Source organism: Diceros bicornis, chromosome 18 (genome assembly GCF_020826845.1).
Source record: "Diceros bicornis minor isolate mBicDic1 chromosome 18, mDicBic1.mat.cur, whole genome shotgun sequence".
In the NCBI taxonomy this organism is placed as follows: Eukaryota; Metazoa; Chordata; class Mammalia; order Perissodactyla; family Rhinocerotidae; genus Diceros; species Diceros bicornis.
In genome coordinates, this window is record NC_080757.1 from 44,574,181 (window position 1) to 44,587,470 (window position 13,290).

At 45.1% G+C, this 13,290-nt stretch overlaps 1 protein-coding gene across 7 annotated transcripts in view; it reads right to left on the minus strand.

The window, feature by feature from the left end:
• Window positions 1-648: 648 nt before the first annotated feature.
• KANSL1 (KAT8 regulatory NSL complex subunit 1) overlaps window positions 649-13,290 on the minus strand; it is a 188,748-nt gene continuing 176,106 nt past the window's right edge. For 4 of the 7 annotated variants that reach the window (XM_058561269.1, XM_058561271.1, XM_058561270.1 and 1 more), the window contains 8 exons: window positions 9,905-10,087; window positions 9,224-9,412; window positions 8,739-8,887; window positions 5,059-5,180; window positions 4,306-4,363; window positions 3,969-4,081; window positions 2,907-3,159; window positions 656-2,573 (listed from right to left, as the gene is read on the minus strand). In XM_058561269.1, the coding sequence (XP_058417252.1) occupies window positions 2,346-2,573; window positions 2,907-3,159; window positions 3,969-4,081; window positions 4,306-4,363; window positions 5,059-5,180; window positions 8,739-8,887; window positions 9,224-9,412; window positions 9,905-10,087 (1,295 nt within the window). In that variant the 3' untranslated portion in view covers window positions 656-2,345. Of the gene's footprint in view, window positions 2,574-2,906; window positions 3,160-3,968; window positions 4,082-4,305; window positions 4,364-5,058; window positions 5,181-8,738; window positions 8,888-9,223; window positions 9,413-9,904; window positions 10,088-13,290 lie in introns of all 7 variants that reach the window. The other 3 variants (XM_058561273.1, XM_058561274.1, XM_058561276.1) reach the window with 3 other exon arrangements.

Consider the following 13,290-nt stretch of genomic DNA (forward strand, 5'->3'; position numbering starts at 1 on the left):
CTCCGATGCCACAAAGGAAAACAAAAGCCAAACAGTAACCCATCATATTATTGTTCCTTAGTAAAATTAGGTCAAGGTCATAACATTGAAGCCTTAGATTTTCACACAGTTTCAACATATCCCTTTACTCAGCTTTTCCTGGTGTACATTAGCCAGTGCAGACAGAAGCTTAAGTAGAGATCTTAATTGCAACTGTAGAAGCAGCAACTGGACAGCCAAAGAGAAATGCTGCCTCAGAACCCATGGTTTTCTGACAGGATAGGCAGCATGGTTGGCTGTTTTTACTAGATCACTGGAAAAAGGAGAGAGTAGAGAGAGAACCAGGCCCGCCCCGTTCTTCATCTTGGACGAAGAAAATCAAGCACTTAGCCTCCTTCGAAGAGATGCTCTAATCTCAGGTAGCAGGCAAGGACCAGATCAGGCTGCATGCAAAGTATATACATTCTCGTTGATCCCAACCCCAGAAAGGGTCAATGGTGGGAAGTGAAATTTCTATTAAAGAGCAATTTAGAATAGATACAAAATGTCATACTGCTGGCCTCACTAGAAAAAGGATCAATTACTTACATCCAACAAAAAGAAAAAGCAGACGATCTATGCAGACCCTCCTTCCTCCTGGTACTCCTTACTTCCCCAACCTGTGAAAACCACATCCTCTCTCTGTTGACCATCAGATGACACTGCCAGGTGCCCAGAAGACAGACTGGAGACTTCCACAGGTTCCACAGGGCTGGCTCCTAAGCTGCCACCATTACCACGTCCAATGTCAAGAAAGGCCTGGCACACAACATTCTGTAACTTTTTTTTTTATTATTTTTTTCAATTTTTCCTTCCTTTTTTTTAAAGCACTATTTGTGCTTTGCGAACAGAATCAAGACATTAACAAAGATCAGCTTCTCTGAAGAAAAGCATTTCTATAGAACAAAGACAGCTACATGTTTCGCTGCCAATACACAGCTCAAAGCAGGAAAAGAAAATATTTACAAAATACAAGTTTTTTTTTTTGAATTTTTGTTTTTTGTTTTTTTTTTACAATGCTAAAAGGGTTATTCAGAATTTTCAACCTTATAAATAGAAGAAGCACTTTATGCATAGGGATATGGTGCATTATTGTTTTTTAAAGAAACAATGACAAACCCTTTAACTTGCAAACAGAATCAAAAAAAAATCACTAATGTTGAAAATTGTGAAAAAACCCCAACCATTAAGCAGTTTGTCTACTATTTTTATACGATTACAAAATGGCAATAAAATAAAATAAAATAAAGAAGTCCTTATTGCCCCCCTTTTTGGTGATGTGATCATACATGAGACAGGCACAAGGTTAACCGATGGGGGAGTGACGGGAACCACAGCTAGGACCAGACGGTATTCCACAGGCAAGGGGAGCTTGAAAGAGGAAGGGCCGAATTGACAGTGACAGGGAGCTGGATGGGAAGGAAACGTGACTAAATCAGTCAGTCAGTGAAAACAGATGAGGCAGGGGAGATGGCTGCTCACTTCCCCAAGCCCCTAATTTGCAGAAGAGTGGGAACAGAGGTTAAGTAATCCTAACCCTACCTTCCTAGACCAGGACAGGTGGTAAAAATGGTCCAAGTGGAAGGACTGGTGTGTGTGTGTGGGGTGTGGATGACGTGGGGAGCAGATGAGAGGGCATGAAGGGGCAGGATGGGGATGTGAGCAGCCACAGCCAGGTTATTGCAGTTAAGAAGTCAAAACAGAGATGACCAAATGCAGAGGAAACCCAAAATAGGTCTCCAAGATCTGGATGACAAGGGGAAGCCATTCTGTCAGCTGAGAGCTCGGTGAGAACAGCTGGCAGTATGGCCAAGAGGCTCTGGCGGGAGTCTGTCTGCTCCAGCACAGACAACCAAGGGGGACCCAGCCAGGAGGGCCAGAGCTGAGCACAGATGGGAGGGGAAGGGGGATGAGAGCCCAGAGAGTGCCGCCCTCTCCCACCATAACCTAAGGGGGCAACACTGAGCTGGAGCTTTCCACTCTGCCTACAGGTGTGAGGGAGAGGGGTGATCGTCTAACAATGCTAAGTCCAGTGATTCAACAGTGCAGAGGATGTGTCAGGACCAGGCCAGCAAGGGCTTATCCTGAACTTCTGTTAGCCAACTGGAGGAAGTGCTCAGGTGTGTGACAACAAAACATGGAAACCAAAACAGAAACAACAAAATCAAAACAAGAAAAAAAAAAAATACCAAAGTAGAATCTAAATTCCTTAAATTCACTAAAAACTGTGAAAATTTCCGGCATATGATGTTTGAATATCAAACGCAGAGATTTCTGAAGCTTTAATGCCAATAGTTAGTGAGTCTGTTTAGATTCTCATATCCCGCTCATCTGTGAGTTGGACGCTGAGCTGTGACTGTTGCCGCCAGATGCCGACTCTTGAGAGGGACAACGGGAGGTGAGGTGGGTGCCACCTCTGTCTCCCGGCCAGTCTTGCTGCCTGAGGTGCGCCGAGTGCAGCGAGCTGCCCGTTCCTGCGCATCCAGTTGGTCCTCACACTCTGCCTGGGGACTGTACGCCAGGGGGAAGGTTCGCCGCTCCCATGGCTGCACGGACTGTGGGCAGACAAGTTGCCTTGGTGAGGATCCAGTCCCACCCTGCCTGCCTCCTCCCCAAGGCCCTGCGCCCCAAAACATGTGGACTACAGTCCATGACCAGTCTCTCTAGAGTTCCAGGGGGGTGGCTGGGAAGACCCCTCACAGAGAGGGCACCCTTTTAACAACGGCCAGTTCCGTGGTACCTTCAGAAGGTCAATGTTAACTATAGCCCCTCGTCCCCTTCAAAATGGGGAGGGGGATCCTAAGATGAAGATCCATCTGCAGCAGGTGCTGTCCATGTCCAATTCCATCCCCTACCCACCAACCGAAAGAAAAGGCAGCACCCCTCACCTGTTCATCCAGCCCCAGCTCTGGTGTGGAACAACGGGTGTCTTCACTGGCTAGGTGTCGTAGAGCGTCCCGAGCCACAGGGGTGAGGGGGGCCGAGTGCAGTTCTGGGCTAATGGGGCTCCTAGGAGACTGACCGTGGGAGAACTCCGACAAAGAGTGGCTACTACTGACATCAGGGGAGGCAGGCTGTGGGGTGGAAGGATTGGCACTGCCCAACTGGGGGGTTGTCCGGCCGTCTGATGACCTGTAAGACCTGTACGCCAAGAAGTACAAATCTGAGTGCCTGGGTAACAGGGAGTTTCCTGAGTATTTTTGAGGGTTGGGGAGGAGGCATGAAGAAAGCATCCCAATCAGAGGAGCCAAGGTAGACTGACACCAACAGTTCTTTCCTAGGAACCACAAATCCCATTTCCTCCCACCGCTGTGTACAGGGGTAAGTACACAATATCTGAGAATTGTGTACACCTTATCACCCCAGGAGAAAGCCATGGCTGAACAATGCCATGGGCTATTCCTGGCACAGTGCCCAGTGAATTCACAGAGGAAGGGGAATTAGTCCAAACTCTGAAAACTGTAGTCCAAGAAAAAAGCAAAAACAAGAGTCCTAAATCTTTCCACTTGAGAATCATGAGGGCTTCTGCCACTGCTTACAATAAATGGAGACAGGGTGGGACAACTCTTTCAAGCAAGACCACAACACTACACTCCACTGTCCAAAGGAAGGTTAAGTTGTGGTGAGGCCTCCAAAGGTCCTCTGGTTAAATCACCACAACCCCCAACTGGCCTCCACATACCAGAGAGAGCCTGCTCCTGGAGCCCAGGAGATCACTAGAGTTTGTCAGAATTGGACAGTCAGCACTCAGCAAGGACCCAGCATCTGACTGTGTATATTCTCATTAGTTCCAAGCAATAGCAAGAAACTTCTGCACTCTTGGCCAGTGCCAGTGATGAATATGAAGGGCAACGGGGAGGCACTGGCAACGCCATGGACACAGTTAGGGCCCATACTCCCTTGTCCACCCTCCCTCCACAGGTCCTGGGGACCGGTGCCTGCCCCATCACCTGCTGCCCCGCCGCTGGGGTGGCACACTTGTGGTCCACAGCCACCGAGCCCTCTCCATCTCCTCGCATTTGGCATGCAGGGCGGCGAAGGCTGCATCAGACAGGTCCTCGATCTGCAATAGAGCAGCTTCATTGATACCCCCTCTTTCCTCCAAGAGGCCGCGTTTAATGATGGTTAGATGAATTCTAGAACCAGCCCCATCCCATACGAGGCTCTTCCTGGTCAGGACAGAAACGCAACGAGCTTGCATTTGACACCCACAGGCCTTGAGGCATCTGGAGTGTGCACACTCATGTGTGTTTGTGTTCTTCTAAGAGAAAATGACCATGCTGTTACCTCCTCGTTCTCCTCGTCAGGACTCCCCTTCAGAGACCGAAGATCGACTTCCCGCCAGCTGCAAAACCAAGAAGGGACAATCATGAAATGGCAGGCAGCCTGGGGCAGGATAAATGCGTCCATGCAAGAACAAGAGCCCTGCGCCTGTGAGTGACACTGCTCTCTGCTGGGCGGGCTCTGCCCTCTCACAGCTTGACCACCTTAGCACTGGAGGCCTCTAAAAGAGGCTCCACACTCAAATGCCCACCAGGGCCAGAAACAGGTGAAGCAGGATGAGGGTGGGACTGGAGCTGGGAGACTGTGACAAACTCAAGCAAAGGAACCTGTTTAAAGGGGACCACTACTGTTCAGCACTAGCTGATTGCGACCATATGGGAATGCATGTACAGGGTTGCCCCATCTTCTATTTGTCAACAAAAGCTGGAACTAAAGATTCATATGTAAAATCCTGCTTTGATGCTAACAACAAATTCAGTATCTTAAAACACATTTTATGTGTCAAACAAACATGTCTATAGACCAGAAATGGCCACTGGCCTGCCAGTTTGTGTGGCATGTGGTCTGGCTGGTGCTCATACAATGGAATCAAAGAGAACTATATATAGAAAATTTTAATTTCTATCAGGTAAGACTTTCTCTTAAAGAGAAGACAAAACCCAAGGCTAGGGTCCAAAACTCAGTGACAAGAAAAGAGGGAAAAAGAACAGTAAGAGGAAGAATGGGGGAGAGGAGCCAATTATCTAGAGCCTCTACCTGGGAGTAAGGATTTCCTTGTATTGTAGCTTCTCTACACGGGTTGTTGCAGCAACAGACATTGGGATGACAATGTTGTTAATATCGAATGAGCTCTCTCCCCTTCTCCTCCTTACTGGCTGCTGTAAGACAAAGGTAAATTTAGAAAGGAGATACAATTCTACAAATATCAAACATACTCCTGAGACTTAAAACGGATCACCAATAACCAGGCATCTGGGTCCTTGGGTGGGGGCTGGGCAACAACTGCAGCAGCTGCCTGCACCTGAGATGGTTTCCCACAACAAAGTCCTCAGGAGAAATCCTAAGTGGTCCCAAGGAATATCTCCCATTCACCAGTCTCACTGGACACCCTCTTCCTTCATGGGCTCACGTGAAAAGAGACTTTTGTTGAACTTCAAAGGAGTGGGTAACCTGGAACCTTGAGTCAACTGTGGTTCCTACTCCTTCCACACACCTTTACTACCCTCTCCCCGCTTTTAAATCCTCCTGTATGTTTCTTCCCCCTTTTATCCCTGTCTGTGACTTAGACCTGTAGTGGCTCCTAAAAGCAATGCTTATGCCTTGTAGTGACTCTGGGTTAAAAAGATGAATTCTCTTATCCTGAGAGATGCCCAAAGGATAGGCCCAGCTCAATAGTTCATCTAACTTTGGTTGTCATGAAAGCACCTCGTTCTCACAGACCCGAACTCTTCAGCTAAATCTGTACCCACCATCTGCTCAGCGCTTATGTGATTTCTCCTCTTTCTGGCTATTATTCTTGGGGAAAGAGCTGAGTGCTTCCTAGTTGTATCAACGAAGATGAGTAGAGGGATACTGAAGAAGAGGACATAGTTCCCACTCCCAGAGAAAGGAGATTCATTTCTGTAGAAAGTTAAGAAGATGAAACTCTTGGGAAAGAAGACTAACAAGGATCCAATATCAGAGGAGGAGGAGGGCATCTACAGCAGCTAGGAGATCAAAGAAGGAATAAAGCAGGGAGCCAAAGGGCTTGGTTTCTTAGATGGGAGAAAAAGTCTACTAGCTGCTTATGCCCAGATAGCAAACACCCTACCCTGAAACAGAGACTGGCAGTTGAGCTGTGAGAGGGCAGAGGGAAACAGTGGGATGACAAACATGCTGCCATGGCGACAGCTGGAAACACCTAAGAGGCTGTATTCAAACCCAAACCACCAAGTGTAGTTGGCCCAGAGGGATGGGGTTAGTAAAGGAGGATGAGGAAGAGATTGTTCCCTACAACTAACCACTCTACGCTGTTCCTGGAGGGTGATATATGATTGATTCATCCTATCATTTCAGGACATTCTCAGAGAATGTTAAAAAGCAGTGCTTCTTGGGCCAGGATTTTAGCTGCTGTCCCCTATGATTTCAGGTTATCACAATATCTTTTTTACCTTAATTTCCTTCTCTATCAAATGAGAATAGACTGTCATTGACCTCACAAATTTAGGGTAACTGTTAACCAAAATCGTTGAAGAGACTTGCAAATCTTGCCTTGCTGAGTTCTGCAGCTGAGGATTAGTGACCTTATATCCAAAGGCCTCTGCCACTGTCACATCTCTACTGAAATTATATGTCCCATTGTAAGAAGTACACCTTAAGGAAGGCTCAAGAGATAGCTTTCCCTATATCCTGGTTAAGAACGAATGTGAAACTGCTAGCAGAAACAGGTATGTATTTTCCCTGAATCTTCTTGGGCCTGCTGTTAGTACCTTCAAGGGAAAGAGACAGGAGCAGGTTGTGGGATTGTTCAATAGGCTCAAGTTCCCCTATTCCATTAGGTGTTAATTCGGCCTAACTTCACCACTGTCTCCTGTTTAGAGCCAGAGGTGGAGAGCAGGTGACAGAAATGGAAAGTGGTTCCCAAACCTGTTTGCACATCAGAAGCAAGATGAGGAGTGTGTTTAAAAGAAAAAAGGATCTGGGGTCCCTCCTCTTCTGACCATCAAATCCGAATCTTTTTAAAGCCACTGAAGTGATTCTGATGCATCCACTGGCTTTCACAAAGTGTTGCTCTACATGGACCATTGCTCCACCCCGCTACCCCGCCCCCCCACCCCAAATTTCTCCAGTGTCCTCTAGCTTCTCTACCTTATTTTAAGTATTTGGCTTATCACCCTTCTTACTATTAATAAATCCAGAGTCTTTGAAAAAATTTGGCAGCAAGAGCCTTAAGGGTCAGCATTAGTGTTATATACAAAATTTGCACCCAATAAACAATAAGCAAAAATTTCAAATGATCCAGGCTTAAGTTAACAATCTCCAGACACAAGAGGGCTGGCAAGTAAGAAAATACTGAAATTTCACCAAGTCTTAGACCTCTGAGTTCAGATTTTTCTATCATTATTAGACTCTCTTTGAAATCTTTTGGTTACCAAGACCCTTTGCTGATGGATAACTGAGTTTCTGATAGATACTGTACACCTACTTAGACAAAATTTGTGGGTGTGGGAAGTGGAGGAGGAGGAACAAAGAGGTCATTCGGAAAAGATTGTCTGATTTTTAAGAGCAAAGACAGAAAACTATGAATTCCTACCTGCTCACGAGAGCCTAGTGAGCACATTTTGTGGGCTCAGAAGTCTCCTGATGTAATAAGCTCTGAAAGGGCAGAAGTCGCCTCTGCAGTGCCCCACTCCAGGCTTACACTGTGTAGTGTAGTGGTAAGAGCTGGCTCTGCGGTCAGACTGCCTGGGTTTGAATCACAATTATAACTAACCCTCACAAGGTGCCTCGCCTCATGCAGTTTACTTAACCTTGGAAAGCCTCAGTTTCCCTGGCTACAAAATGGGATTCCTTAAATGCCACCTACAGCTTAAAGGGCATTACAAGACTGAATGAGAGAACACACGTAAAGCGCTTAGCACTGACACAATAAACATTACAGCTGCAGCACTTTATTATTACTATCACCATTACTATTTACTATATAAAGGACCCTTTAGTGAACACAAAGCAGCTATAGGTATTTGTGTTCAAGGAGGCACACCTTGAGAAATTAAAACATTAGAATGAAATTAACAGGAAAATGTGTCCGTGCAAATGGGAAATGGCTGTGCAAACAGCTTTCTGGATGGAGTATGGTACTCTAAAGGTAATGGGGGGAGGGGTCAAGCAGCCTGCCATTATGAGTACTACATGTAAGCACTGCTGGATCTGTAATGCTTCTCTGTACACCTAAAAAGCATAAGCACTGCCTTCTCCCATCCCTTCCAGGTACCCTAACACCCAGCGTTTATTCTCAGCACTCCAGCTCCACTCACCAGCAGAGTAAAAACAAGGAAATCAAATGTCTCCAATGCCCGCAGGTATCTCTCCTCTATACCCCCTCTCACGTTTCCTCTTGGACCAACAGGGTTAGAGCCACGGTACTGTGCAGTCTTGTGTGAAACTTAGTCCCACAGATCTTGAACAGTCACAGACCACCTTAAGAGTTTGTCTCTGCCTCAAGCTTTCTACGGATGGCTCAGCATAGATCCATCTCTACTATGTAAAACAACTCAAGGAAAACAACAGAAGGTCAAACACCATCACTTTGACTTAAATGACACACACATCAGGATGAGTTGAGTCCCACAACTGCCCTGGGCCTCACAGCCCACTCTCTACACTGTCCTTCAGAGCCACTTGAATCAACTGTGACTGCAGAGGGGCTGTCTGGCCAACTCCATGCAGGTACTTACAGACGTGCTGGCTGTAACCTGTGGGCTAGAGCTGGTGGGTGCAGAGGTGTCTGATGAGGTGGAGAGCTGTCGCACCAAGGGACTGTGTGGTGGATGGTGGGTGGCCGCCAAGTAGCTCGAACTGCTCATGTCTGTGTGATGCTTCAACACTGCAGAAGTCAACAGAAAAGAGGAATATGTGGCTACCTCAGCCAGCTCTACCTCTAGCACAAGCTAGGAATGTCAGCAATACACAGTGAAGGCAAAAATGGTTTCTAAGCCTAGAGAATAAAAAGGTGAAGGAAACTGGTTGATGGAAGATAGGGGACTGGGCAGAGGTTGCTGTAGCAGTAAGAAGTGACCTGAATTTAGAAGCAGTAGGGTCCCTCTACTCTGCCTTCCTAGAGAGTGAAGGACAAAGCTGGGGGCAATTAAGAGAAGCCCAGGCTGCCCCAGAAAGCCCTGAGCAGGTGCAAATGCAGTAGAGGTGCCGGGCCTGGCCCTACCTTCACTTCTCTCAGATGAATGGTCTCGCAATCTCATTTTGCTGTGGTTTGGGTCATGCACGGGTGGCGGTGGGTTGAGCAAGCGCTCTGCTTTTGGCGCTGTCACTCGCTCCACCATAGGTACGGCCCCCACATCGTCTAAGTGCTGCCTGTGGGTCCTGTCAGGCCGGGTTTGGTGATGGGACAGCTCTGAAGAGGGGAACAGAAAAAGAGCTGTGAAATATCTCCTCTCAATCTTTTCTTGTTTGAATTCTGAGCTCTTGAGTTCCCTCTAGGCCAATGATAGACACCCAGGACAGCAGGACAGTCCTCTGGGACTGAAGCTTCTAGTAAATAGCACAATGGCCAGGATAGGCACAGGGAGCCCACAGGGCCCTCAACCAGAGAAATGTGACACCAAGTTACAGAAGACAGCCTGCCCACAGATGGATCCAATGCCATGCCACTGCTGGCTCTTCACTGAGCATTTTGGGTCTTGCCCCAAGATCCATGGTGTCTCAAATATCTTTCAAAGTCCATCTGAGAGCATCCAAGACAAGTAATAGTAGCAGACTGTGAGCTGAATTTATATCAGTTAATTGCCTCTCCCAACCCCAACACACTATCACAGCAAACCAATAACTTCAGAATATACAAGGAACAGAAAATAACTGGAGGACTCCCTGGTCCCCTGAAACTTACTGGCTGTTGTTAGGAAGGAGTTGACCAACTTGTGCCTGTCTTTACGAGTTGGATCTGGTAGACTGCCTGGCATGGGTGCTCTGTGCTTAAGTGAAAACTTTTTGGGAGGTTTGATTTTGTCAAAAGGCTTGTTTTGCCACTGAGATTTCAGCATGCTCTGGAAGTGCAGGCTTGTGGGAACATCTGCAAGAAACACACAACACTGCAGGTTAGTCCAGACACCTGGCCTTGTGGGGCTCCTCTCTCACGAAGTGAGGTGTGTTCACCAGCAACTCTGGCTCTCCAGTGGGCAAGACCTACATCACACTCTTCTTTCATTTGCCCAGTGGCATAATGACCCAGCAGGGCAAGCACTGTCATGTGGAAGATTTGTTTATCTGAACTTTACTGAAGGTCATTCTTCTATACACAAGCAAGTCACTTTCACCTTTTATTTTCAAGTTAAAAAAAAACCATCTAAAATACTTTTTGTTAGATTGATGGAGTTTCCTTTGTTCATGTATTCCACTAAGTTTGTTAACTTGACTGGTTTGAAAGATTAATAATATCCTGTTTCTCTTCTTCCAGAGACTTTAATACATTTAAACCTTCTTCTTTCTATCAACATGGAGTTAATCAGAATATATTCACCCAACAAATATTTACTGCCTACTATATATCAGGCACTGTAGCGAGTACTACATCTTTCCCCCAAATAAGAACTATAACATTCTTCCTCCTCCTTCCTCCATAGCCCCACCACCTCCCAACTTGAGATTATCTACGTTTCTTAGCTGATGTTAATATTCAATATCACAAATTAATATTTTAGACTTAAGTATAATTTTTACTTTTTCTAGTTCACTGTTTCTTATATCTTTCCATTTTCTTAGATTCATTTTTTATTATCCTAAGACTGTGTCCTGGAGTAATTTATTTAGAACAAGTATTGCTAGATTAAAACCATTTTCCTCTCAGACCTCAACAGCTATTACTCCCTTGTATTCTAACACCAGTGTTGCAGATAGAATCTGATTCTTATTCACTTGTAGGTGGTCTGTTTTCTTTTAAGCTTTGGCAAAAGAAAGCTTGTTGTGGTATTACACTGACTCTATAGGTCAATTTGCGAAGAAATGCCATCTGTTCTGCCACCAATAGAGTCTTTCAATCCACACATATGGTCTCTCTCTCCATTTATTTAGGTTTTTTTTTTTCATTTTCTCTTAGCAGTGCTTGGGAGTTTTCGTTGTATAGGTCTTATATATATATTTTTAAGTTTATTCTTAAGTATTTCATGTTTTTTGATGCTATTATAAATGATAGCACATTTTTAAAAATTTCTATTTATAATTGTTCATTGCTAGTATATAGAAATACAATAACTTTTCATACTGACGTTGTAGCCTGTGATCTTGCTAACTTCGTTACTAATAGTTTTTTTGTGGTTGTGGATTCTGCAGGATTTTCTACATAACGCAAGTACGTCATCTACAAATAGAGACTGTTTTGCTTCTTTCCAATCTGTATGCCTTTTATTTCTATTTCTTGCCCTATTATTCTGGCTAGAACCTCTAGTAGTGATCTGAAACTTAGATTTTCCTTTTTATATTCTCAATATTCTGAAATTTCACCACCCTGGATACAAGTGTAGGTCTTTTTTCAGAGTTCTGAAAACCTTTCCAGGGTCCTTTTTAATTTGAAGACCAGCACATTTCTCTTTAGCTCCCACTTCCTCCTGGGAATCATTAACCACCTAGGACATAATCAAAAGTTCCAGCCCCAGAGTTGATCCTCACTGCCGCAGCATAGAATGAAACACCACTTCTTGATGGATGCAGGCACTGGTGGGGTAGGAGTATGAGAGGGGAAACTCCAGCTTAGCTATTCCAGAATGAGCCCAAACTTATCACCCAAATGCCCGGGTCCCCACTTCTCTGTGTCCTTTTTAATTGTGGGCAAAGAACCTACTCATAACAGCTCCTACTCCACAGGACTTTATTCCTGCATGTGCTGTAGGCTACTTTTTTCTAGTTTTATTTCTCCACAATTATCCTGTTCTTCAGCTTTCAAAAATCACTCTAAACTCTGGTCACCAGAGGCATGTCTTCTCCTTTTTCAGAACAATTAGAGATTTATTCTATTTATTCTATTTTCTAAACATTTATGGGGTTTTGGTTCCCAGAGAGGACAGAGGATATGCTTAATTAGAGCCAGGAGTAGGGGAGAGAGAAGAGGGGAATAAATGAACATTTACTGAATCCATTATTACGTGGCAGGCATGTCTGTATCTATCATCATGCGTGTATCACTTAATCTTCATAACAATTCCATCATTAATGCTCTTTTTAAAGATAAAAACAAGTTCAGAGAGGTGAATTAACTGCCCAAGGTTACACAGTTTAGTTAAGTAACAACCAACATTCAAACTCAGGTTTGTGTAAGCCTGAAGCCCATGCTCTTAGCCACTACACCATGAGATTATTTTTTGGCCCAGAGAATGGAGAAGTTTAATTCTGAGGTGGAATCTGATATTTCTCAAAACATTCCCAAGGAAGTGGAGAACACAGGATATTTTTCATGGGAGTTCCGCAGTGTAAAAAAATTTAACCACTCTTTCCTATAGTATAGATCATGGATTTCACGACACTTCAAACAACAAGTTTGAACACTAGGCTTTTCAGGACTGGAATGAACATATTCCTGAGTGAATAAAATAGTTCCATTCTCAGGGATGATTTTCCCCAATGGGCAAGCAGCCTCAGCACCAGACATTATTTTGCAGTTCTGAGAATAGACTACTGGCCCCTTAAAGCAGGGAAACAAATTAGGAAAACTATTAAAGTTTTAACGACAATAAATATTTGCTACACGTCTAAGTACTGATATACAGTCTGTGAGGACAGTGCTGTCTTCTGAAAATTTTTTCCATAATCATTCTTTCTTTTCCACACTTAAAAACAAATTCACGGGGCCGGCCCGGTGGCGCAAGCAGTTAAGTGCGCGTGCTCCACTGCGGCAGCCCAGGGTTCGCCAGTTCGGATCCTGGGCGCACACCAACACACCGCTTGTCAAGCCATGCTGTGGTGGCGTCCCATATAAAGTGGAGGAAGATGGGCATGGATGTTAGCCCAGGGCCAGTCTTCCTCAGCAAAAAGAGGATTGGCAGATGTTAGCTCAGGGCTGATCCTCCTCACATAAAAAAAACAAAAAAAAAAACAAACAAAACTTCACCTATCCCAACCCCTAAAATCAATGTCAGCTTTCGGCGACCTCTAATTTGGGGAGATCCCAGCCAGGCCAAGGACGTCGGATCTCACTGTGCTCCCAGCCCTTTGACCCCTCCCACCAGCCCCCCCCAATAAAATGGTTTGATCCTTCCCCTCAAAAAAGTCCAAAACATTAAAAAA